The sequence below is a fragment of the Delphinus delphis genome, chromosome 1 (assembly GCF_949987515.2).
Source record: "Delphinus delphis chromosome 1, mDelDel1.2, whole genome shotgun sequence".
Lineage (NCBI taxonomy): Eukaryota > Metazoa > Chordata > Mammalia > Artiodactyla > Delphinidae > Delphinus > Delphinus delphis.
Window position 1 is genome coordinate 54008105 of NC_082683.1, and position 27412 is coordinate 54035516.

At 42.1% G+C, this 27412-nt stretch overlaps 1 protein-coding gene across 2 annotated transcripts in view; it reads left to right on the forward strand.

Annotated features, from left to right (window-relative positions):
• PGM1 (phosphoglucomutase 1) overlaps positions 1-27412 on the forward strand; it is a 61311-nt gene that overhangs the window by 12965 nt on the left and 20934 nt on the right. Inside the window, exons 1-7 of one of the 2 annotated variants that reach the window (XM_060023194.1) lie at positions 11413-12692; positions 17696-17858; positions 18203-18349; positions 20023-20148; positions 22506-22696; positions 23973-24127; positions 26588-26703. In XM_060023194.1, coding sequence (XP_059879177.1) covers positions 12393-12692; positions 17696-17858; positions 18203-18349; positions 20023-20148; positions 22506-22696; positions 23973-24127; positions 26588-26703 — 1198 coding nt within the window. In that variant the 5' untranslated portion in view covers positions 11413-12392. Of the gene's footprint in view, positions 1-11412; positions 12693-17695; positions 17859-18202; positions 18350-20022; positions 20149-22505; positions 22697-23972; positions 24128-26587; positions 26704-27412 lie in introns of those variants that run through there. The other variant, XM_060023185.1, reaches the window with a different exon arrangement.

The window sequence follows — 27412 nt, forward strand, 5'->3', positions numbered from 1 at the left end:
AATTAATTTAAATAATGGGCATACAAAGGTTTGGAGGACTCTAAGGTGCAGTCATTGGTGCAGAGAACTCCAATCTCCGTCTCTGTCTTCACTGGCTTTCTTCCCTATGTGTCTGTCTCTGAATCTCCCTCTCCTTATAAAGACACCAGTGATTGGATTTATGGCCCATTCTAATCCAGTATGACCTCGTCTTAATTTGATCGCATCTGCAAAGACGCTTTTTCCAAATAAGGTCACATTCACAGGTATCTGGGGTTCAGAATTTAACATATCTTTTTTTTTTTTTGGTGGGATGCTCAGTTCAACACACAACACCTGTGCTCTGTCTACCAAGTGCAGTGGGTTGTACAGGCATCAAAACTCATATACTTTGCACTTGCCCAGTATCCCGATGAGAGTCACCTGGAATCTATTTCCTCTTAATTTTTTCCAAGTTCAAATGCACTTGATCATCCAAAGGAGCCATACAGCCTAAGCACCAGCTTTGGCGTTAAAACTGGCGTCGAAGCCTGCCTTCCAGTTTATTAGTTGTGAGGCTTTGAGTGAGTCATTTATTCCCTAAGCCTCAGTTTCCTCATCTGTAAAATGGGGATTGTGAGGATACCTATATCGCAGGGTTGTTATTAAATAAACCTGCCTGAGAACCTACATGTAATCCTGTGTACCATGATAAGCCCTTTACATGATCTCCTTTTATCCTGTCAACAACTCTTAAGAAGTTGGTATTTAGACCTCTGTTTTACTGATGAGGAAATAGAGGGTAAGTGATTTGCCCAAGATCACCAAGATACTAAAAATTATCAAGAGTAAGGATGCAGGGCTTCCCTGGTGGCGCAGTGGTTGAGAGTCCGCCTGCCGATGCAGGGGACACGGGTTCGTGCCCCGGTCCGGGAAGATCCCACATGCTGCGGAGCGGCTGGGCCCGTGAGCCATGGCCGCTGAGCCTGCGCGTCCGGAGCCTGTGCTCCACAACAGGAGAGGCCACAATAGTGAGAGGCCCACGTACCACCAAAAAAAAAAAACTAAAACAAAGAGTAAGGATGCAAACCTAGATTTCCACTATGCTGAATTCCTCAAGGTAGACATTTTTAATAGTTATCTAGAGCTGTAGTCTAGGGGGTTCCCAAATCTTTTATGTTGTGGTGCAACTTTTGATTTTCCTAAAGCCTTGTTCTCACTTAAATCTTAAAACCCAGTGAGAGTGTCCTGCCTCTGCCCACTTGGGCTACTGTTTATCCCAGGAATTCCCATAAATGGTGTAGAGTGGGAAAATGACCACATCTCTTTAGATCGCTGTTTTAAAAGCTATTGCAGGGCTTCCCTGGTGGCGCAGTGGTTGAGAGTCCGCCTGCCGACGCAGGGGACACGGGTTCGTGCCCCGGTCCGGGAAGATCCCACATGCCGCGGAGCGGCTGGGCCCGTGAGCCATGGCCGCTGAGCCTGCACGTCCGGAGCCTGTGCTCCGCAACGGGAGAGGCCACAACAGTGAGAGGCCCGCGTACCGCTAAAAAAAAAAAAAAAAAAAAAAAAAAAAACGCTATTGCATGTTGTGTATTTGCCACATAATACAGTAAGAGGCAACACGGCATGATGGTTAAGAGGGTGGGTTCTGGAGCCAGATACCCTGGGTTCAAAACCCATCTCCACAATTTCCCAGCTATTTGACCTTGGGCAGATGACATAACCAGTGTTCTTATACCTAAGATAGGGGCTGAGAATAATAGTATTGATCTCATAGGGTTGTTATAAAGATTAAGTGGGTTAATGCTTGTAAAGGTCTTGGAACACTGCCCAGCACATCGTCACCTACTGCAATTATCTCCTACTGTACAACAGCCTTTAAAGCAGTGTCGTTGTCCCTGTTTTACAAATAAGAAAAATGAGACCAGAAAGGCCATACACAGCCAGAAGCTGGCAAAGGCAGGATTCGGACCCAGGCCTGTCTGAAGTCCTCTGGTTAGAGCAGGGACTGTAGATTCCCCTTCCTCCACCTTTACCCTGGCCCATCGTAGGTGTTTAATCTATCCTACAGGCCAACCCAGAGCATTGATTCTCTCCTGCCTGGGCCCACGTGCTTTAGAGATCAGGGGTTGTGTTAGAAGGATGGGATCAGTCCTTCTCAGTATCTCTATTTTGGTAGTTTATATAACATTTACTGAGTGGCTACTCTGCAGGCCAGCATTGTGATAAGCACTTTACACGCCTTTCCTCATTTGCTGTCAGAACCTTTAAAGGAAGTTTTACTATCCCCATTTTACAGAAACTCAGACTCACAAAGACCCCATAGAAAAAGATGTCCCCTCTCTGTGGCCACCTTCATTCAGTTTCTTTACAGCTGGACATCCTAGTTTGGCCAGACCGTGCAATTGGAAAAATCCTTAGTGAGGAGACAGAATAATGTAACGTCTCTTCTTCTTAAAAGTCAAGAAATCTGGCACATTTTAATTATTTGACAGAGGGCCAATCACTGTCTGCCACAGAATTCCAAGGGACTTGATTCTCATTGTATTCCAGGTGAATGGTACCCCCCGAGAGTTGTGTAATGCTGCTCCAGGCAGGTAGCCCACCCATTCTGAGGCTGTAGGAAATCTTGCTTGTGATTCCATTTTCTAACACAAGAGGGAAGCATACAGCTATGAATGATTTGAAATAAAGCAATTCTTTATAGATAGACCTCTTTTTACCAAAGGATTTTAATACATAGTTCCTGGTAATAGCCAGAATATGGGACAATATTCTGCTAACTCCAAATGATTGTTCTTCACGGATTTAAATGAAAAAATATTTAAGGATGCTCCAAAAAGGAAATAAGATAAAAATACATATAAAAATTTTATATAAACCATATTCATTGTTTTTTTAGGTCAGAATGATTGAATATTGGTGATTTCTTATTAAACAGGAGTCTTCTTGACATGTGCATTTTGTATGAAAGTAATTCCTAAGCCTTGAGCATCTTCAAGTTGGAGAGACTGTTTTTAGATTTAACCATACAAGCTAAGAATGGTATTTGTGGAGTGGGCAATGCCTTCCAAAAATTTTCTCTCTCCTCTGAACACTCAGAGCACCCTTGCAAGCTCCCAGATTTTACTCCTTTAAAAATGATTTATTGACTTATTAATCTCTCCTTTTAGATCAGGAGTTTGACAACTTGAGTCTGTCATCTTCCCGTGGTGCACAGTGCCTGATGATCTGAATGGAAAAAGTCAGTTTACATAATTACTGTTGGACATATGGGTGTAAGCAGAGGGCCAACAGACTGGCAGATGCTCAAGGATGTACACGCTCCTAGGCAGCGGTTTTGTTTATTTTTAACTTCAAAATATGCTTCAGGAGTATTTTTTGAGCCTGGGATTCTGTACAACTCTAAGCAAACCATTTGGTCCTTGTAATTCTTCTGGCCTTGTACCTTTATAGTTTAATGTAGTTTCTCCTTTTCTTTAAAGGACACTTCCTAACTCTATTAAAACATATGTACTCATAGATAGCTATTAAACGCAGCTACATATTTTCAGATTGGTTCAGGGTAGTCATAAAAGCTAACTCTTATGTAGGACTCACAGGGCACTAGAACCAGCCAGTGCTAAGCTCTTTATACTTATTAGCTCATTGTACCTTTATACAACAAACCTGTGCTGTAGGTACTATATCTTTCTTTTCTTAACTCTCTTTAAGAGATGCATTTTTTAAAAAATTGAGGTATAATCAACATATAACATTGTGTTAGTTTCAGGTGTACAAGCTAATGATTCTAGATTGCAATACTATGAAATGATCGCCACAGTAAGTCTAAGGAGGTGCTGTTATCAGTCCCCGTTTCAAAGATGAGAAAATGGGGGCGCCGAGAGGTTAAATACTTTGCCCAAGGTCTCCTTGCTGTTGGCTGAGGTTGCTCAAAGTGTGAAGGCAGGAGGTTTCTTTTCTTCCTCTTCTTGCCTGGATGGGACAGCAGGTGGAGCCTGCCTCAGAGCTGGCAAATGGAGGCCATGCACTGCAGAGCCCTGCTCAACACACTGAAGCGTGCAGGTGTGGCAAGTAATAGAAACCCAGTCTGACACACTGAGCCTCTAAGAGGACTGTATCGTAAGGCCAGAGGGTCTCCTGAAAGCCAAGGGCAGGGTGGGCACTTGGGCCTCACAAGAGCCTGAGGCAAGAGGAGCCCAGGCAGCTAGCCTCTGTCTCTCCTCTCTGTTTATCTCAGCACATCTGCTTCATTTTCCTCTCTCTGCTGACTCCATTGTCAGTGTAAGTTGGTGCGGGGGGTGTGTGTGTGTGTGTGTGTGTGTGTGTGTGAGAGAGAGAGATCTTAGCTATATACTCAAACTCCTATGAATATTTCAAGTTTATAAATCAAATGTTTATTTACTTTTTACAGCCTTTGTCTAACAAGCAAAACTTTGAAAATATTCCCATTGTTCTCATATAATCTAATAATGATAATAGCAGATACTTGTGTAGGGTACCTTATGCCAGCAATGGTTTTAGAATTTTCTGTATATTACTTCATTCAGTCATGTCTGCAACAATAAGTGAGATGGGGGACTGTTGTTCTCCCCATTTTTACAGATGGGGCAATGTAAGCCCAAAGAGGTTAAGTAACTTGTCTGAGGTCACACAGCCAGTGACTGGCAGAACTGGGTTCCAACTCTTGTCAGTCTGGCCTTAGAATCCATTCCCTGAAATATTGCAGTAAATGCTCTGCATCTGATGATTTAAACATATAAGTATGGTGCATTCAAAGTTTTCTTGAATGATCCAATAATGTGTATAACTTTTATAAAATTCTCTTACTTGAAATCATAAGTCAAAATAAGTTACTCACCTATATCTTATAAATTGGAATCACAGGGCCGATCTATTAGATAAACCAATATCCCAGAGTCTCTTAATATACTTAAATATAGATTTTCTCCCAAGCTTATTGCAAAAATATTAATACTATGATTTATTATCTCTCTACTACGAGTTTGATTTACTTCATGTCTACACTTAATTCTAAATCTTTTTATGTTAAGAAGTGCCCAATCCCTGACTTTAAACTATATCACAAAACTACAGTAATCAAGACAGTATGGTACTGGTACAAAAACAGAAATATAGATCAATGGTACAGGATAGAATACCCAGAGATAAACCCACACACATATGGTCACCTAATTTATGACAAGGGAGGCAAGAACATACAGTGGAGAAAGGACAGCCTCTTCAGTAAGTGGTGCTGGGAAAACTGGACAGTTACATGTAAAAGAATGAAATTAGAATGGTACCTAACAACATACACAAAAATAAACTCCAAATGGATTAAAGAGCTAAATGTAAGACCAGACACTATAAAACTCTTAGAGGAAAACATAGGAAAAACACTCTGACATAAACTACAGCAATATCTTTTTTGACCCACCTCCTAGACAAAGGGAAATAAAAACAAAAATAAACAAATGGGACCTAATGAAACATAAAAGCTTTTGCACAGCAAAGGAAACCATAAACAAGAGAAAAAGACAACCCTCAGAATGGGAGAAAATATTTGCAAATGAAACAACAGACAAAGGATTAATCTCCAAAATATACAAACAGCTCATGGAGCTCAATATCAAAAAAACAAACAATCCAATTAAAAAATGGGCAGAAGACCTAAATAGACATTTCACCAAGGAAGACATACAGGTGGCCAAGAGGCACATGAAAATATGCTCACCATCACTAATTATTAGAGAAATGCAAATGAAAGCTACAATGAGGTATCACCTCTTGCCTGTCAGAATGGCTATTATCAAAAAATCTAGAAACAAGAAATGCTGGAAAGGGTGTGGTGAAAAGGGAACCCTCCTGCACTGTTGGTGGGAATGTAAATAGATACAACCACTATGGAAAACAGTATGGAGGTTCGTTAAAAAACTAAAAATAGAACTACCATATGACCCAGCAATCCCACTACTGGGCATATACCCTGAGAAAACCATAATTCAAAAAGAGACATGTACCACAACGTTCATTGAAGCTCTATTTACAATAGCCAGGACATGGAACCAACCTAAATGTCCATCGACAGATGAATGGATAAAGATGTGGCACATATATACAATGGAATATTACTCAGCCATAAAAAGAAAGAAAATTGAGTTATTTGTAGTGAGGTGGATGGACCTAGAGACTGTCATACAGAGTGAAGTAAGTCAGAAAGAGGAAAACAAATGCCATATGCTAACACATATATGGAATCTAAAAAAAAAATTGGTACCGATGAACCTAGTTGTAGGGCAGGAATAAAGATGTAGACATAGAGAATGGACTTGAGGACCCGGGATGGGAGGGGGAGGCTGGGGTGAAGTGAGAGTAGCATCGACATATGTACACTACCGATGTAAAATAGTTAGCTAGTGGGAAGCAGCAGCATAGCACAGGGAGATCAGCTTGATGCTTTGCCATGACCTAGAGGGGTGGGATAGGGAGGGTGGGAGGGAGGCTCTAGAGGGAGGGGATATGGGGACATATGTATGCATATGGCTGATTCACCTTGGTGTACAACAGAAACTAACACAGTATTGTGAAACAATTATACTCCAATAAAGATCTGTTTTTTTAAAAAAATTCTTTTATCCCAAGCAATTAGGAGTTACCTTTCCAATGGAATTGGGGGTGACACTGACTGGAAATCTGGCTATGGAAGCACCCCAGTCCAGAATGCCAGTGCCACCAGGGGAGTCTCAAGTGGCTTGTGTTCAAAGACCACAATCCCCAACTCTCATGTCTCACGTGTCTGCAACCCTTACCCACTTGAGAAGATTCATCTAACCTATATTCTGCCTGAATCTCCTCTGAATTCTTTTCCAGTTCTTCCTATACATCAGGCCCTCAGCTCTTAGGGATGCCTGAGTGGTCCAGAGTTGGATCCTGCATAATATTGTCTCATATTCTCATGTATCATCTGGCTGCCAGTTACAATTCTATAGATATTCTCATGACACGACATCCCTGCCCCACAGCGCCTGAGTTTACCTGTATTCCCAGTTCAAGAACTAACTGAATCTGACTGGCACACTTTTGAATTCTAATTCTAGATTCCTAGGAGAAAAAATATGAGTGATCCAGCTTTGGTCAGGTGTCTGCCGTTGGTGATCATGGCCTGCCATCAGGGTTCTGCAGTAGAAACTTGGCCCTAGGTATCCACTGTTGTGGGGTGGGATAGGGGACAGTTCTCAGAGAAGAGAGAGAGTGAACTGAAGGGGTCAGAGGAAAGAGCTTGTTCGGGTAGTGTCTTCGTATTGGAGGAAAATAACTTAAAAGGGCCCGAACTGGCCAAGACTGAAAGTTGAAGTCCTTTGTAAGAGGAGCAGCTTTTGACAGGATCACAGAGACCAGGATCCTCAGAGCCACCTCAGCTGCAGAGGCAATCCTTTTTTGCAAGCCTTGATTCATCTTTTTCCAGTCTCTCCTCCAAGCTATTTGATGTACCACTGGCAGCCATTCAACTTTCCAAAAAATAGCAGTTTGTATTCCTCTGGCTTAAAAATTTCCATAGCTTTTGGTGTCTGCAGAATAAACTTTATTGTGATTCATGAGACTCTATAATCTTGCCCCAACCACTTTTCAGCCTTACCCCATCACTGCAACCTCTTGCGAGCCATGGCTCTGTCCATGCACCTCCAGGACAGCACCGAGGCCACCAGGCTGTGATGGCTCCTCCAAAAAGAACTTCTTAAGAACAAAAGTCCGTTCGCCTGTTTTTCCTATCCCTATCACCCCTCAGAATGTGAAAAAAATTCATATCTTTACATCATTTTCTAGTTCACAAAGGCTTTCACAGACATTCGGGGAAGTCATCGTCCCCCAAACCTTGTGAGGCAGGTATCATTATCCCATTTTAGAGATGAGGACATTAAGGATGGAAGGGTGAGGGGCTGACATTTACTGATAATCTGCTGTATGCCAGACACAGGTACTAAGTGTTTTCACACCTGTTGCCTGATTCAGTTCTCAGAACAACCTTGACAGCTATCCCCATCTTACAGGCTCAAGTCAGTTAACTTGCTCGAGATTATACCTCCTCATACATTTTAGAGTGCAAGATATGAGCCTTGGGGCTTCCCTGGTGGCGCAGTGGTTGAGAGTCCGCCTGCCGATGCAGCGGGCATGGGTTCGTGCCCCGGTCCGGGAGGATCCCACATGCTGCGGAGCGGCTGGGCCTGTGAGCCATGGCCGCTGGGCCTGCGTGTCCGGAGCCTGTGCTCCGCCACGGAAGAGGCCACAGCAGTGACAGGCCCACGTACCGCAAAAAAAAAAAAAAAAAGATATGAGCCCTGGTTGTGTCTGGCTCCTGAACCTGTGGTTTTTGCATTATCCTGCAGTGCCTCTCCTGGGGCTGACATTCACTACATGCCTACTTACTGTTGGTTGGAGAAATGAATGACTTACCCCAACTTTTGTTTCCTGTCACTGGGATCAAACACGCCAAGCACTCAGGCAGGCACCTGCAGCTGTCACAAGCGCAGGGCTTTGGGCTGGGGGTCTAATGAGCCCTGCTGCTTTCAGCCCAGTTAGTAGCTTTCTTTCTAGTGCTTGTGCTGAGAGAAAGCGTTACCAGTTCTATCCACTATGCCCACACCTGTGGCATTTTCTAAAGAATAATTCTTGGTGTGAAGAGGCGAACCTTTTCAGGCCCTGGGTCCAGCCCTCCCACTGGCCCTGGGGCACAGCAGTTAGTAACCCAGTAAATATTTGTCAATGGCAAAAAACAAAGAAAGGTAGAATGAATAAAGGATTGGCAAGTCTTCAGTTTCTGCTGTGTTCTACTAGGAAGGCATCATTGCTGATCAGAGTGGGAGCTGGAGTCTTTGCGAGGCTGGGAGCGAAGGGGTTCATAACTCTGCCATTGTGAAATTGATTGGACCCAAGACCAGTATGAAAGTTCCTTGTCTGAAGGGAATAATCCTTAAATCCCCTGCATGGTTTAAATGTAATTTGTGTCATTGTGAAGGAGTACTGGCAAGGCAGGCGAATTCATTAGGCTAAATTGGGTTCGCTATGCTCGACAGTAACGTTTCCGAAGATGAAGTTCAACCTTTGCTGGAGAGCTCAGACAAATGAGTTTCTTAATAGCCAGCCCACTTAGTCTGAGCGTCTTCGGAAGCTTAATGTTTTTAATGCTTCTTCTTTTTTACCACACTTCACAGTCCATCTAACATTTTTGCTTCTGGTAATATTTTTATGTGGGGTTGAATTCTGTAGTGTCCATAAAATTATGACCCAGGCCCATCTTTAGAACAGAAGCTTTTCTAGGGCAAGGATTATATCTTTTTGGTTTAGTTTTGCATGTTGACAAACACCATGCTGACACGTGTAGTTGGTGAAAACATAGCTCTTCATTTGGGGGTACAGAACTCTCTCCTTCGGAGCCTTAGATTTGATGTGCACTTAAATTGCTGGATATTCATTGGCACGTGCAGGGGCCATGAGAGATGAGGTCTTTTCCAGTCCATGCCTCGCCGTAAAGCTGGCTCACATACAGTGAAGTAAAAAAGTGTACGTGCCCACACGGACATTCCCATCCAGGAAGGGGGCGCTGGGTTCACCTAGTGACCTGATTCCCCAGGTTTCACAGGTAGGACTTCCCGGTGCTCAAACACTGCTGTCTATTTCCATTTGTGTTCAATAATGTTTTAAATATGAAGATGTTCCGCTGGGGAGCTATATTTAAAAACCTTGGAAGTGAGAGGCCATCAAATAATGAACCCCAAAGTGGCATATCAGCTAATTGGAGAGTTAGGAGTAGAAGACCACCAGCATTATTGTTTGCAATGATTCTTCTAAACTACTTTAGAATATATATTTTTTAACCTTTAAGAATCAGAATACTTACGTTTGGAATACTTTCTGTATCAGTCAGTTTTTAGGTGGTTAGAAACTGGTACTAGGCCTAGGAACAGGCTTAATCCTGGAGAAGTGTAGCTCTTACGACACTTTCAATGTGAAAAATATTTTTAGAAACAAATTTTAGTTCATATGAAAACACACTGCTAAGCTGAGGTGTTCTAGTATATGATGTGGCCACTGTCTTTAAAAAAACAAACAAACAAGCATTTGCCATCCTTTGAAATAACACCTGTTGGATCTTATGCTGCAAACAAACCCATTTTGATGCTTGTGGGGTTTTTTTGTGTTGAACATCTATCGATTTTGAATTTTCATAGTTATGCCTTGATTCTTCATCATTTCTCATTTTACGAAATTGATTTGCATTGACCATAAACTGTAAATAAAATAAGTGAATGTGTGGGAAAAGCCCCCAACAAAACATTACTCTTCTAGTTCTGGCTTCAGAAAGAGCTGAGAGAGAGCGGTCGATCACCAGCAGAGAACATGCTGGAAAGTGTGGGCAGAGAAGCTTTAGTGGGGATATTGGAGCCCCTTTTCAACGAAGTGTCCCTGAATCTATGCTGGGCTTTCAAGACCTTGTTAAGGACACTACCAATTACATGGTTGGTTGCTCTGTTATTCCCAATGAAAAGACTGTTGAGTTGATATTTCATGAATGCAGATCTATTATTAAATATGTCAAGACACACAGACTGGCATAATTTGCGAGCCTATCTAAAACCAGAGAAAAATGGCCACGGAACTTAATAAATATGAATTTAAAAAATGCATTTGTAGTAAGTTGAAAAACATTGGGTGTGTAAACTACTGTTCATAAAGGAAGCTTACTTCCTAAGAATTTTGGTTTTAAACTTGAAATAAGAGGGAGAAATAAGCTATAAAAAGCAATTGTCTTTTGGCTGACTGGTTTTCAGCTTAATAGACGTGTCTTGTGAATTGTTATAATGTTATGTCTCGAGGTCCTCTTTTCAGGTGGGCCAGCCCCGTTTGCCATTTGAAGGAGACTAGGCTTCCTTGGTAGTGGCCTGCTTTCCGCTCATGAGCCCGTTAGCTCTCCTGGTCCAGTATGTGTAGCCCCTGGAGCACAGAGACGTTCTTGCCTCACAGAGGGCAGTCTGCTGCTCTCAGGGCCTGTCTGCTTTTGGAACTGGCTCGACAAATTGTTAGAAAAATACTCAGATTTTGTTTCTCAAGAGATTACTACTTTTCCCTTGAAAACCTGACTTTTATGTGCACATCAAACTCCCCAGACACGTGGCGTAACTAGTCTTGATTTACTTTTTAAGCCTTGTTAACAAGTTCACCAAAACCTTGACAACGGAGCTTCGTAATTGACAACTTTTGCTGAGCCAGATAAAGAACACGACATGTATGTACCAAAATAGATATTAATAAAATCTCAGGGATCAAATGGGATGAGGTAGAACGTTTTTAAACATCTTAGGTTCTTCAAATGCAAAGGACTTAAACTGCTTCACTAAAAATGTTTTCTTAAAAGTCAAGTCTACTTAAAACTGAGAATATGAATATACACATTTTAATCTTATGTTCATATTATTTTTCCAAATAATAACTTGATCAAGCCTCATGCATTCAGAAAAACTTACTTCCCTCTCCCCCTACCACACGCACACTATTCTGCTTATGTTTTCAAGGATGTGGTGCATCTTCATCCCTACTTTTCTATAAGTTCAAGGGAATGACCAAGCTGTTGGTCATTCAGGGCATATTTCTGAATCTATTCTTCTAGAACTGAATACTTTTTTGTTAAATCTTTGGTGGCCAGTGAATAAATCTGTTCTGTTAGATGCTTTTTTTCCTTCTAACTGGGATTGCATGTGGGAAGTAAAAAAAAAATCACTTGAGTATCAAATACTTAAGTATCAAAAATGACAGTGATGAAAGGAAACCAGAGGTAACTGAGATCCTTCACTTCCATTTTAAGATTGACCTTTAACTTGTGAGATGGCCTGGAACAACTTTAGCTGCAGATGGCCTTCTCAGTGATGCCTGCCCAGAGAGGCTCTGTTTTAAGGGGTGTCGGTAGCAGAGAGCCTGGTGGGAGCCACACCAGGGTGTCTTGTTAATGATCCTGCCTCTTAGGACTGCACTTGCTCTGTCTTTGTCTGGCTCTGAGAGTGGAGTCTGGAGGCCACCTGGTGTTTGTAACTGAAGTCTGCTGCATGCAACACCCTCTGGACCCATCTCCACCCTAACAGGGAAACGAGGCAAAAATAATTGAAGGGTATTTGGCTTGGTTATGTGGGCAGACTGTCCTCATCAAAACAACTTTGAAGATCTGTGGATGTGGGTGGGTGTTTGGTCCGTAACTTTTTCACACGGGGTGACGACAACAGGAATTAACTCTGCTTCGTCATTGAGAGTGATCTTCCAGGCAAGACCTCTATTTTAGTTACTCGGCCAACACTGTTGCAGCTTCAGTTTGGACAGACTATTTGGGGGACCCTTGGCTGCTTTCTGGGCACCCTCACTGAGCCAACTGGTGGAAGTGAAAGATGAGTGATCCTGATGAATGGATTTCCGGGAAATACAGAAAAATGGAAGAAGGTCCTCTCCCTCTGTTGACTTTTGCTACAGCTCCCTACTACGACCAGAAACCAGGAACTAGTGGATTACGGAAGAAAACCTATTATTTCGAGGCAAAGCCATGCTATCTGGAGAATTTCATCCAGAGTGTATTCTTTTCCATAGACCTAAAAGATCGCCAGGGATCCTCACTGGTGGTTGGTGGAGATGGGCGGTATTTTAATAAATCAGCAATAGAGACAATAGTGCAGATGGCAGCTGCCAATGGGGTTGGTATACGATAAGTATTGCTATGCTTCTGGCTCTCCACATAACCTCTTAATTTTGCAGAAATATACACAAGTACAAAGATTTGTATATTGCAAACACCTCAATGCTACTAGCATCCAATTAAGTTTCATTGTGACTTCAGAGATTGTATATTGTGATAGTACCCCTGAAATTACATGAGTCACATTGGGATATGGGAATGTAAGCTTAATTTCTTATGTTGTGCTCTGTGCCTGTTGCTTGAAAAAGTACCTGTTGCTTTTAGACATTCAAAGCGTACCCCAGGCTTAAGCTGTCTTATCTACATTCAACTAGTTTTGAGGGACACTCTGTCCTGTGTATGAGGCTCTAATGAGCAGCGGAGAGAAGAAGATTTTGTTTTCTTTCAATGGCTTCCTTGTTGAAGTTCAGTCACTTGTCAAACAGGAAAACAAAAGCCAGGGCACGCTGTTATTTGTGGATCCCAGTAGTTGTGCAGAAATGCTAGGAGGGAATTGGAAAATGTTAGGTGTGAGCTTTCCAAGAGGACCTGTTACAGGGGAACCCACTTATAATGACCTTGAACACAAAGAAGCCCTGTGTGTGGTGAATTTGTGCAGCAGGGTAGAGATAATAACTCCTGTAAGACTATAATATATGGAGGCTCTGCTAAAGCTCTGCATCGTGAAAAACTGTGTTGCCTGAATTAACCAAATCAGAAGGAATCTTGCACCAGGAAGCATTGATCTTGATAATCTAACAATTTGCACAGCCTTACTGATTTACAGGAAGGCAGGCATCAGGACATTGGTGTTTTTTGCTCCACAAATTCCTCTGTGGGACCAAAAATATATTTTTAGATTTTAGATTACACTTAGCAATAATTTGGAGCACACAGTCCTTCAGTACTTATAAATTTTAAAAATCTGTTTTATTTCCTTTCTGGAAGCAATTCTGATTCTGAGAACAGAAAAATTTAGCATTGTAGCCAAATGTGTTGGGCATTCATTTTCAGTCTGTTTTAACAACACACTAAGAAGGTGTGATCACAAAAGCCAAATTAAAAAAAGAGCATACGTTATCAAATTTAGAAGAGTTTGTAGTCCTACTGTTTACGTGAGGTTTCCTTTATACCCAGTTTCAGAATGTGAATGCCTCTTATGTAAAATTTGCTGATAAAGTACTCAAATATGAAATTATGACACATACACATTTTTAAGATAAGATGTGACATGCTGTCCATTTGAGGAGAGCTGCAAAGGGAACGAACGGTATTAAGATGCTTTTAATCTTTGGGGGGAGAACGAATGGAACATTATTTCTCCGAATATATCTAGATTGTTGAGTGGATCTGGTACACTGTCCCCTTTGCTGTGATATATTGGGCTTCATTTCATTTTTGTGCAAAGCAGAAGGATGTGGAAGATGTGGTAGGAATGTGTAATTCAGGCAGACGCTATAGACTTTCTCAGATTTACCATCTGAAGGTTTGCTAAATAATGCAATCAAGTGATAATACTTGACTAAATATGGTAACTGCCTATTTGTTAGAGCTGTGACAGCCCCAGCAATATTTTCAAGTCTTTCCAAGGACATTCCTCATTAAAAATAGTGTTGTATTTAAATGTCACACTACCCAGCTGACTTACATAAAACGTTTAGTGGACCCATAAAGCACTTTCATCTGATAAAACCTATCAAATCCTATATTGTTTGATTTCTTTTTCTAGCATATCCTAAATTCTGACTATTTTAACATCCCTTTGATTGTGGGCAGAACTTTAGGGAGGCAATCTAAACGAAAGAAAATTTATTGCCACAGATTTTGGTAGAAGTCAATGTTCCTTCCTCAGCTTTGTCAGTACCCACTCCACCCGTGAGCCGATTCTAGGAGAGCTTCTCAGCCTAGTGAGCTACCTGGAGATTATTTCATTTCTCCCCTTTAGTACAGTTTTATCTGGTACATTTACAGATAATGGAATACACTCTGCCTTTGTTTTTATTTGCACAGAGCTGTCTGCATTTACAGGCAATTTTAATGTACAAAATAAAACATTGGTGGGGCCCCGTTTATAGTACGGGTATGTCATTCAGTCCCCCGAGCTTTAAACCTAGAGATAATTTTAGAAATGAGAATAGAACCTGTGTGTATGACTGGCAGAGCAAAGAAAGTGGAACTTGTTTTTTTGTTTGTTTTTGTGTGAAACATAAAACACCAGGCCCTATTTTCAATTAAAAGGAATATTTTAAAGTTTGCTCCCTGTCATGGTTAACTATCAAATGTGGGGTTGGGGGGAGAGTGAGGTATCCAGCTTGGCAGCAGGATGTGAGTCTTACGGAAGGGAGTAGAGGGCCAGGAGGAAGGGCAGGAAAGGCTGCTTGGTGAAGGACTCTCAGTGTGGCATGAAGGGGTATCTCTAAGTTGGTAGACACTTGGGACCCAGGGAAGGGTTTTTTTTTTTTAATTTTCTTTTTTGTGGTAGAGTATACGTAACAAAATTTGCTGTTTTAACCATTTTTAAGTGTACAATTCATTGGTATTCATTACATTCACAATGTTCTGCAACCATCACCACTATCTAGTTCCAGAACCTTTTCATCATCTCATCCAAAACTCTGTACCCACGAAACAAGAAGTCCCCATTCTCTTCTCCCCCCAGCCCCTGGCAACTTTGGTTTTACTTTCTGTGAATTTGCCTGTTCTGTGTCCTTCATATAAGTGGAACCATACAATACTTGCCCTTTTGTGTCTGGCTTATTTTACTTAGTATAATGTTTTCAAGGTACATCCATATTGTAGCATGTATCAGATTTCCTTCCTTTTTGAGGCTGAATAATATTCCATTGTATGTGTATGCCACATTTTGTTTATCCATTCATCTTTTAACGGACATTTGGGTTGTTTCCACTTTTGGCTATTGTGTATAATGCTGCTGTGAACATGGGTGTGCAAATATCTGTTTGAGTCCCTGCTTTCTTTTGGTGTCTATACCTGGAAGTGGAATTTCTGGATCATATGGTACAGGGAAGGTTTTTGAGTAGGGGAGGGACACAGTTAGAACTATGGTTTAGAAAGATGAACTAAGTGGGCCTGAGTAGGTCAGATAGATTCAGCCAGGGTGGGGCAAGGGAGGTACAGGTGGGAGAGAGGCAGGGGAGGTTGAGTCAGGAGCTGTTACAATGCTCCAGACATCCTTAAGGGGAGGAAGATAATAGAGTAATTTCTCCCCAATATCAGGTTGAGGATTAATATTGCTGAGGATAATTCGTGGAAAAGAGTCTGCTCTGGAAGGGAATATTTTGGCCAGCTGTACCTATTCTTGGGCTCAGGAGAAGGAACCTACCGTGGACTTCCCTTGCTTCTCTTGACTTTCTCTCTTACTCTTACCTTCTGGTATAGTCCTCTCAGTCTTGGACCATTCCTGACAGCAGATTTCACCGTAAGGAATGGTAGAATTAAGGGGTGACTTGGGTGGCATAGCTTGATATTCATTTATCAGTTTCCCCTTCCACATTAAGAACATACAGAATCCAAGTAAAAGTCAGTGTGCTTGATGGGGAAACACTGTTTCCAGATAACTCCAGCAGCCACTCTGGCTAATTAAACTGCCATCTGTAAGCTCCTCTCATCGAAATTATGGAACTGCTCAGCCATAGGCTTTTATTTTCATCAGAACCACACCCGGAAACTGCTGGAAGGGTGAGATGTTACCATTACCACTGTATTGAGTCAGGGAGCTACCACTTCCTGAGGGAGGCAGAACGTAAGATATATATTAGGATAACAGAAATTGTTCAGAGAGAGACACATGAGAGCCAAGTTGTGCCTGCAATGAAGTGGCTGCCTCCTGAGAGGTGGGTGGTAGTGGAGAGCGTTAATTATAAGGCAGTCGAGCCGTTAGTGACCTGCGGGAAGGTGGCAAAGCTAACAGTCCCAGAAAAACTTCCCCAGGGAATCCAGGTATCTCATTGGCATTGTCAACATTAGAAATGCATCTTCCACCATCAAGTCATTTCTTCAACCATGTTTATCTTGGGTGGGGCAAGAAGAAATAACAACTGGAAAACTTAAAAACATCCTCGTCCCTTCCTTCTTTCAGAGGGGAGAATGGAGGAAGGGCACAAACTCCTTGTTTTTTAAATCTTTTCATGTAGCAGTCACATCTTCTCTAGTCAGAGGAACGGACAGAACTTCTTCCTTCTTTTCCAACTTGCGTCGTGTTGAAACAGATATAAATTACTCTCATTTTAGCAAAGGAGCTGTGCTGATACCATCTGTGAGAGATATGGGAAGGTGAGTTAAGAACGCAACAGAAGTACCACCTGTAGCTCTTTCATGTAGGTGTTCTGGCTGGTTTACCCAGTAACACTCCCAGCATTCCCTGCCTTAGGCCCAGGAAGTAGCTCAGGTACACCCTAACATGGGTAGGTGTGTCCTGCTTTGAGGAACCCCCAAATCCACGCTTGACTGGAAACATAAATTTATGAGATACATTTTGTAACATTTCTTCATGTAAAGTTTGCCCCTTTTACTTTGTCAGATATTTTAGTTTACAGAAACCTTGTGTTTGGGTTAGAATTCCTTTAACTAGTTAAATTTATATTCTTTTTCCCAATGTGGATTGAAAGTATGATTATAGTGGATAAAAATGTGGGTTTTCTCACAAATTTTTAATGTATCCAAATTATGAACCTAGTCTGGAAAGGCTGTGTTTTGTTTTCTTGCCAAAGCCTTACAGCGTCCCTGGATCATACACTACAAAGTCCCAAAAAGCTATCTGAAGGAATGGCTTTGTTCAGCAATGCTGATTCTACTTCAGTAATAATATTACTCAACAACAGCAATAAAATACTCTACTTCGATATAATAATACTATTAATCCAAGCTGTTAGATGTTCATTAAAGGACATCTTTTCTTGTCCAGTAGACTATTTCTTTGTCCATCTGGCTGTTCTGGCATTTCTGTGCAGTAGCTCTGGATTTATTAACATTAAAGTGTGTGTTCTGGATTTCTTCTCCTAGATTGGTCGCTTGGTTATTGGACAGAATGGAATCCTCTCCACCCCTGCTGTATCCTGCATCATTAGAAAGATCAAAGCCATTGGTGGGATCATTCTGACAGCCAGCCACAACCCAGGAGGACCCAATGGAGATTTTGGAATCAAATTCAATATTTCCAATGGAGGTGAGTTTGCTGTCATTTTGAGTATAGCCAATTTTATGTTCTGTAGGACACACTGATAACCAAGGCCTTGGGAGGTCCGGGTTCCCGTTCTGATCCTTAGCAAGGGAGCTTTTTGTTTCCTTTTGGTGAAAATGAGATGCTTCTCATTTTGCTGTACCTGAGTATGAGGAGCCGTGCATGAATGATCATTAACATAATATTTCCTTTTAGAAAATTCCGACACTTTGCTGCTTGAATGGTGGCATGGCAGATGTGCTAGTAAGGAGGAGTTGATGAGCTTTTTGCCCTTTGTATCTCCATGTCAACTGTACAAAATGACCCACTGTTTGCTGTTTGATTTCCAGGTCCTGCCCCGGAAGCAATAACTGATAAAATTTTCCAAATCAGCAAGACAATCGAAGACTATGCAATTTGTCCTGACCTGCATGTAGACCTTGGAGTTCTGGGAAAGCAGCAGTTTGACCTGGAAAACAAGTTCAAACCCTTCACAGGCATGTTTACTCTTCTCCTCTGTTGCCCACTCCTAGTTCCAACTTGAGGGATTTGCCTTTCAAGGTTTTAATAACATGGGTCTTTATCTTTGGAAAGATTGTGGTCACCAAGCTTTGCATGCATGAATTAGCAGGTCTGGAAGTCTAGAGACCTGGGCTCTTTGGGCCCTGCTGGGGATCAGCTGTGTGACCTTGGGTGAGTTGTTTCCAAATCTCTCGGCTTCAGTTTCCATACCTATAAAACGAACAGCCTTGAGGAGAAGACCTGTAAGATCATGTTCATAGCTATCTTTTATTGAGCTTTTATTATGTGCCAAGCTCTTCACATGCATTATCTCATTTTATTCTTACAGTAGCCCTGTGAGGGCAGCACTGTCAGTATTCACTTTTTCCAGATGAGGAAACAAAGGCTGAGAGAGCTTAAGTAACAGGCTCCAGGTCACATAGTCAGTGAGTGGTAAGCCAGGATTCAGACACAGGTGTGAATGATTCCAAAGCCTGGGCTTTGATTTCCTTTTCAGTAAAATCAACTTAGACCGTTTTGGGGGCTACATTGAAACTCCCTGTGTAGCAGCTGTGGTAAACATTTTGTTGTTGAATGCCAAGTTTTGACAATAATTGATGGAATAAATGTTTATAAAATTATTCATATTAATAAACGAGGATGAGATGGGTTAGCAATGTGACTTGCATTTCAACTTTGCTCTAACATGTATTCTTTCCTCTGGGCTGCAAGTTTATGGGAGGCATTTTTTTGTTTGAACCTACCCATAAGGAGCTGACAGTTGCATCCCAACAAAGAGGAAGGGGTGCTTTGGTACATTCTGAAGACATTCTTAGGGTTTAGAAAACACCAGTAGAGAATTTCTTAAACACTTCATGTTTTGAAAATGTTCAGACCCGTGAAAATTCAACAAGAACGATACTTAGTTCTTACATTTGTTTTATTCCTTTAGCAGTGCATGTGAAAAGTGATTCATTAAAAATTATTTTCTCTGGGGCTTCCCGGGTGGCGCAGTGGTTGAGAGTCCGCCTGCCGATGCAGGGGACACGGGCTCGTGCCCCGGTCCGGGAGGATCCCACATGCCGCGGAGCGGCTGGGCCCATGAGCCATGGCTGCTGAGCCTGCGCGTCCAGAACCTGTGCTCCGCAACGGGAGAGGCCACAACAGTGAGAGGCCTGCGTACCGCAAAAAAAATAAAAAATAAAAAAAATTAATTTTCTCTGCTTTTTACTAATATGTCTTGATGGCAAGGGGCCTGGAAAAAGTAAAATAAAGTAAGGTGTTACATTTTCTGTTATTTTTGACACCAAAATACACCTCTCATGGAGACTGATAGGGAATCAACGTGGCAGCAGAACAGAGTTTAGCATCAGGCAAAACTCTGTCAAAATTCCCCTCTGTGCCCCATCCCAGGTGTGTGGGCAAGTTACTTAATCTTTCAGAACTTGAACTTGCTCATCTATAAAATAGAACTGATAACATTTACCTCTCAGGAAATTTGTTAGCATCGAATAAGAGATCATGTAACGCGGCCCTGGCACATTGGAGCTGCTCCGTAAATGTCCTTTTAAAATAGCAATTGCACGTTTACAGCAATATGAGCATTTCAGAGGAGAATATTTCTAAATGTATTTAGTTCCTCCATCTTTAATGTTGCTTGTTCTCACAGTGGAAATTGTGGATTCGGTGGAAGCTTATGCTACGATGCTGAGAAGCATCTTTGATTTCAATGCACTGAAAGAACTGCTTTCTGGTCCAAACCGACTAAAGATCCGTATAGACGCCATGCATGGAGGTATGGAGCCATTTGTTTTCTGTTCCCTTCCCTCAAAGACATGAAGCAGCTCTCGACTTTGTGTATTATGATGCTTTAATAAACCTTTTCTTAAGACTCTCTCTGTTGGACGGTTTTTAAACAGTTACGTTGCAGAAATTTCAGAGTAATATTCACACAGATAAAAATCTAATTGTATGCAGGAAAGATTCCTAATGGTAAGGTAGTGTGAAGGTCAGCGTTTCCACATTAAGCATCAGGTTTTGAGTAACAGGCAACTATTTTTGTGTACTCTCCCTCCCCCTCAGAAGATGCCTTACATTCTTCTTAAATGCCCCCATCTATTTCTGAGCTGGCCTGTGGTTTGCTAGATGCGATAAACGTGCTTCTGACCCCACACCCCACTAGCCTGCTCCCACATAAGCCTTTACTTAGAAGATGACCAGAGCAGGCTGAGGATTAAATTCAGGAACAACAGGATGTATGTCTCTCCCTCTTCTTCCTCTGTGGGTTGTGTGGCCAGGTCAGTAGAGAGAGCAGCTGTCACCGAACCAGAACCATGAGGTTCTCTTGCATGTAGGGAATTCCTGAGCACTTGAGTTTATTTGTTTTGTAATAATTTACAATTTTAGACTCTTTGAGTCACGGGGATTTTCCCTGGCGTTGGAATCCATCTGCCTTCCTGGAAGGCAGGACTTTCTGCCTGTGGAAGACTTTCTGCCTGTGCTTGAACCCTTTCCATGATGCTGTCAGGGCCTTCTGTTACACTGCAAAACCACAGTTAGAAAACTTCTCCTGGTGGGCTGAAATCTTCTGTCTCTGGAACTTCTCCCATTGGGTCCTAACTTGCCTCTGGAGTCCCATAGAATGAGTCTCCTTCTTGATTCAGACAAAGGCTATTCTGACTTTTCAAAGCATTCAACAGACATGTATTGAGTAGCTACTACATGTATGCTTGGGGGTAGGCAGGGGTTCAGTAGAGACTCTCTTCAAAGAGCTCTGCGATGCTTGGAGAGATGAGGTAGGTAAGAAACCAACCATAGCCAGGCCAGCAAAATGAGGGTTAGGTAGAATTTCAAGTATTCTCCTTGGGGCGTGGAAGAAGGCATAGTTTGACCAAAGGTACCAAGAAAGGTTTCCTGGAAAAAGTGGCAACCAACTCATCTTTTATGAAAGAAAGACGTAGGGTGGTGGAGAGTCAAGTGATGGTCATTCCCAGCTGAGGCAGTTGGCTGTAGCAAATGCATGAAAGCTTAAAGATAGAAGTCACGTTAGGGGAATGAGCAGAAGCCTGGGCTGGCTTGAGGACGGAGCCTGTGATGAGGTATTTGCTAGTCGCTGCTGGTCACGAAGCTGACCTCTTTCTCCAGGCCTTTAAGTTGTTCCTCGAAAGCCTCAGTTGCTATACGCCTCACAGCCCTGGCTGCCTCGGCCTCATTCTGTGGTGTGTCAGTAGCCTCCTTAACGGGAGGCTCCTAATGGGAGACACGTATTCTATACTGTTCTGACCTCTGTCGCATATATTGGTGTCGGTACCTTCCTTGGTGAAAAAACATTCTCAGCATTTTAGAGATGAACATTCTTGATCGTTACACTAAGTATCACTGTAAAGTATGTGACTGGTTTTCCCTGTTGTTCATTGTTACTGTTTTTTGTTTGTCTGTATTCTTTTGATCAGTTTTTCGGATAGCTTGATAGAGGAGAAGGATTAGGGCTCTGAATCCTAGCTCCCACTCCTACTATCTGTGTAAGTCTGGGCAAATAGCTTCCTTTCAGAACCTCAGTTTTCTTATCTATAAATTGGAGGAAATAATCGTAATACAAAATTTATAAAATGTGCGCTGGTACTGTTCTCAGTGCCTCATATCTATTAACTCATTTAATTCTCACATCAACTATTATTATCCTCATTTTGCAGGTGGGGTAGACGGAGGCACAGCAAAGAGATTACATAGCTTTCCCCAAATGGCACAGCCAGTAATTGGCAGAGCTGAGATTTGAACCCAGACACTCTGATTCCAGAGTCCAGGTTCTTAAGCACTATGCTGTACCAGCTCATGGGCCTTTTTTGAAGGACTGAGTGAGAAAACAGTTGAGAAGCACCTGGCACCGGTGTGTAGCAGGGCCTTCATAATGGTTCGCTCCCTTCCCTTCCCCCACTCTTTCCTTCAACAAATGGCCCCACCCTTTCCAACCTAATCTCTCAATATTCCTGTTTGTAGAACTTTCTACTCCAGACTTATCTCCCCACAAGCCCTTGAATACAGTTTGCATGTTCTCTTTGCCATTCTCCCTAGAACACCTGCACCTTATGTAGTAAGTCCTCACCTCCTGTAGTAAGTTTTATTTTCTGGTTCTTTATTTCACGCTCTGCATAGTTGTGGGACCGTACGTGAAGAAGATCCTCTGTGAAGAACTCGGAGCCCCCGCAAACTCAGCAGTTAACTGTGTTCCCCTGGAGGACTTTGGAGGCCACCACCCTGACCCCAACCTCACCTATGCCGCTGACCTGGTGGAGACTATGAAGACAGGAGAGCATGATTTTGGGGCTGCCTTTGATGGAGATGGGGTGGGTACGAGTGTTTTTAAGTGAACTCTGATGCAGGGCAGGCCTGATCCTAAAGACGGGGGAAAAAGCAGACTGCTTCTACCAGGCCCTGTGGGCCTAGGAGTGCCAGTCAACCTCCTTCATTGCACCTGGAGTCAGGGCTCAGTTATTAGAAGACCCTCTTGAACAGAATGAGTCCTTGAAATGGAACCCATGTGTTTAATGTCTGCTAAGAGGGGCAGGGTAATTGGGGCCTGGTTATGATGTCATGACTGGTGCTTCATGAGCTAGTTGGGTTCTAGGTACCTGTCCTGAGGTAGGTTTTTGCTCTAAACGAGCAGCTAGCTACTTAATCTCTGGCAAGGGTCTTGGCCTTATAATATACCCACCTGTTCATTCACATTAGCTGAAAGATGAAACTATAATGAGAGAATTAGCATTTTATTCTTTAGCTACAATTAATATTTTAAATGAACACGCACTTTTATTTACATTGGTGAGTACATGACAGACGAGGAGGGAAGCTGTCTTAGGTTTGTATACTTGATATCTCAGAGATAGTAAACACTACACATATTTACTTAGTCGAAAATATATTTTGGTGGTTGTTATTATTCTTTAACATCATCTAGAATTCATTGTTTCCTAAAAATAGATATTCCAATATCAAAATTTGGAGAAATTAGAAGGGTCCCTAGCAGACATCATTTGCAATGCATCTTTCTGTGGCAGTGCATGATGGGAGTTTTCCCCTCCATACTCTCAGTTACTTGAGTACTTCCGGTATGTCAGGCACCAGGAGAGCAGTGAGGTGGCAGCATGTTCTGTTGGGTCCTGTACCACATGGAGGGCCCAAGATTTAGAAGCCTTTCCTTGAGGGAATCTGCTTTGTTCCTTGAAGGATGCCTGGTAGACCTACCAGACTCTAAAGAGCCCATATTTCCTCTCATTGTGATCTCTCCTCTCTTTTGGGAGAGAAGAGAGGTGATTAGTTCCAGAGTTTGGAAAAGGTCAGGGAGGTTACAGTCAGCTGGCCTCTGGAGGGAGAACAGAGGATTCGGCCCAGAAGGAGTTTGTGCCTGCACTTTAATTTAAAACAGTTTTAGCTCTTCGGCACGGAGGTGCCACTGGCCCAGTGGTACTGTACAGATCCATTAGGAATAAAATCCAGTGTTTAGAAGCCAGTATGAATAAATGTATCATAGTTTTAAATTTTATAAAACCTCCATGTAAGATAGTTTGGTTTCTTCAGCACTTTGATTAAAAGATCTTCCTTTGAATTCCCCTTCTCCCAAAGGATCGAAACATGATTCTGGGCAAGCATGGGTTCTTTGTGAACCCTTCAGACTCTGTGGCTGTCATTGCTGCCAACATCTTCAGCATTCCATATTTCCAGCAAACCGGGGTCCGCGGCTTTGCACGCAGCATGCCCACCAGTGGTGCCCTGGACCGGTACGTCTCTCCATTCCCTTGGCTCCCGCCAGGCCCTTCACAATGCTGGGAACATCCTTCTTCCCTTTTCAGCTAGGGCATCTGATGCATAGTATGTGCTATGGAAGTGTTTATTTTATGAAGGAATGGATGAACTTTTTTCTGGATTGGTTGTCTCCCCTCTGTGCTCCCTTAGCACCCTGCATTTCTTCCATCCTGGCACTTACCACACTGTGTCCTGATAGCCTGTTTACTTGACTATCTGCCCTGTTAGACTAGAAACTTCTACAGAGAAAAGAATGTCTTATTCACTGTCCTAAACTCTTCCTGATCATGGTGTGCCTCACATACACACACACACACACACACACACACACACACACACACACACACACACACACATCATTTTTAAAAATGAATGATTGAATGTTAATGAATAAATGAATGGATAGCACTTCGTTGTAGTCAAGACATCATTCTAGAGACTCACTTTCCCTTAGCAGTGTACACAGAGTTTGGATGAAAGAGCAGTTGGATGTAAGATCAGTGTTTCAGCAGAACTTTCAAAAAACATCCCTCATCCAGCCCCCATCAGATGCCCATACACACACAAGCATAGTAAATGTTCATTTGTCCAAAATCTGAGTAAACGTAAAGCTAGAATAGTTAAAAAAAAAGTGCATTCAGTTTTTGAGAAAGGCGGTACCAGTGACAGTAAACAGTTGATATCTCTGACTTGCTTATTTATTGATTGATTGTATTTCATCTCACTTGCAAAGGCTTTAGGTTAGCTTACGGGATCACATCTAAAACATCTGAAAAATATAAGTTATAAATGAGGACCAACCAGGGAGAGTATTAACTAGACCATGTTAGGTGTCCAATAAATGTTTCCTGAATGAATAGATAAAGAACAAGTGAATGAATAAAAGGTCGAGGCCAGGGAGGAAAGCAGAATGTATGTATCTAGGCGCTTACAATCATAATTAATATTAATTGAACATTACCTTATGCTAGACACTAGATATGTTTTAAGTCATTTAATTGTCAGACTGACCCCATGAAGTAAATGCTATATTTAACTCCTCTTTACAGGTGGGAAAACAAAAGAACAAAGAAATTAACTAATTTGCCCAAGGTCACCCAGCTAGTCAATGATGGAGCAGAATTTGAACCCAGAACCTTTGCTCCCAACCACTGAGCTATACAGTAGTTTTCTATTTCGTGTGTGTGTTATAGAACTAGTGCTGACTTCAGCTAACAAAGTAGTGGCTAATATTCATATAGTAGTTTGTAATTGACACAGCGCCTTTTTACATTCACCATCTCAATTGATCCTCATAGCAGTCCTTATTTTAAAGAGGAGGAAACCAAAAGAGTAGTTAGCAGTCTTGCCCGGGACCCCATAGCTACATCAGAGCTAGAATTAGAACCTGGTACTTCTGCCTTCACATCCTCCATCCGAAGTCGTGAGCTGGTGTGTGGCCACGCTCTTGTACATTAGACTGATCAGGTCCTGAAATACCTTCTGTGTAATCCAAAACAGTTTAATTCCAAGTTCTGAAAAAATTGATAATCCACATATAGAATCACAATGGAAAATACCTCATTACCCAGAAAAAAGTTCATTGTACTTTCACAGGTTTCAAAATCGTAGATCTAATTTTCCTCAAATATTAGAATTGAAATATGATATTGTGTTGCTAGTGATAAGACAAGCATTTTGGAAAGCAAATCTCACTAAAAGAGTAAATGAATTGTAGGTAACTTTTCCTGTTCAAAGGGCAAGGGTTTAAAAAAACAGTCACTCAAAGGTTTCAAATAGGCTAAGGATAATATAGGGAGAGGTAAAAGATATATTGGGGGGGACAGGGGACCATGCATCAGTGTGGGTGCAGCTGGTGCACACGGGAGACTGCACTGGGCACTGTCCTTGGGGGGTCTTCCAGGGAAATGAAAGGAGCACTGACTGGGCAGCTGGATAGCAGGCATTGGTCATCCTGGCCTTGTGACCTCGGGCTGATCACATAACATTCTGGGTCCTGTTTCCTTCTCAGTAAAATACTGACCTCCCGGACCCAATATTCTATGTCTCTATGACTATAGGTGCATCAAAACATCACTCTTTTATTCACTATGGAATGGTTATAAATATTGTCTGTATCCAAAACATGTGGGTTTAAATGGTCCCCCCAAACAGCCTTGCCCATTTTGCCACTGTTGCTTCTTCTAAAATGTTAAACTCAGTGACCTGAATTAATTCTTTCTTCGTCCCCTTTTCCCCCCTCCGCTGACTCCACATATAATAGCACATTGTGTGCAAGTTTTCTCATATGATTTTTCACCAATCTTAGAATTATGTGTACCTCTGAGGAATACTAAACGGGACCCTTGATACAATAATGGTTGCTGTTTTCCATCCCTCACATGGCTGTGCTAGCAGTCCTGCTGTGATGTAACTTTGATTTCATGCCTTTGAAGGGTGGCTAATGCTACAAAGATCACTTTGTATGAAACCCCAACTGGCTGGAAGTTTTTTGGGAATCTGATGGATGCAAGCAGACTGTCCCTTTGTGGGGAGGAGAGCTTCGGGACCGGTAAGTGTGCAGTCCTGAGCCACCGATTTCTTTCCTGTAAATGCTATTTGCAGTGAAAGAAAGCTTAGACTGCTAAAGGCAGCACTGAAATAGCAACGGTAGCTGATGTGTCCTAAATCAAGATACAGCTTATTTATAACAACCCTGATGGAGTGTACACATTTGAAAAGCAATGAGCACGTTCTGCCAGGGAGGGCTAATTTTACTTTCAGAGGATCACATCTACTGAGGCAGGAAGTTTGATCCTTGAGTCTGTGGGGATTAAACAGTGATAAACACATTTTTCTTCCCTCGGTGGTCAAGGAAACCTTTATAAATGTTTTCATTTCTAAGAAGAAATATGGTAGAGTGAGTCAGTTTCTTGTTTTTATTTAAGTGAAGGTTTCACCACAGCATTACATCTTCCTCTTTAATAGGCACACATTTTCCTTAGCAACAGGTTGTGATTTATTAAGGTTAAGTGGAGGGAGACCATTAGGGTGGAACTAAGTTGCTAGGTGATCAAGAAGTTGACGACAAGGATCTATATGTAAATTGTGGTATGATGAAAGAGTAGAACATGGTACGCTTTGGGAGATGTCCCAAGACCCCTAGATCCCACTTTCTATGCTCTCTCTCCTCTTCTATGTCTGTCCAATAACGACCTGAATTCCCACCTCCATGACCTTTCCTGTAACCCATCCTACATCAGTCTCTTTCTTTTCTAAAC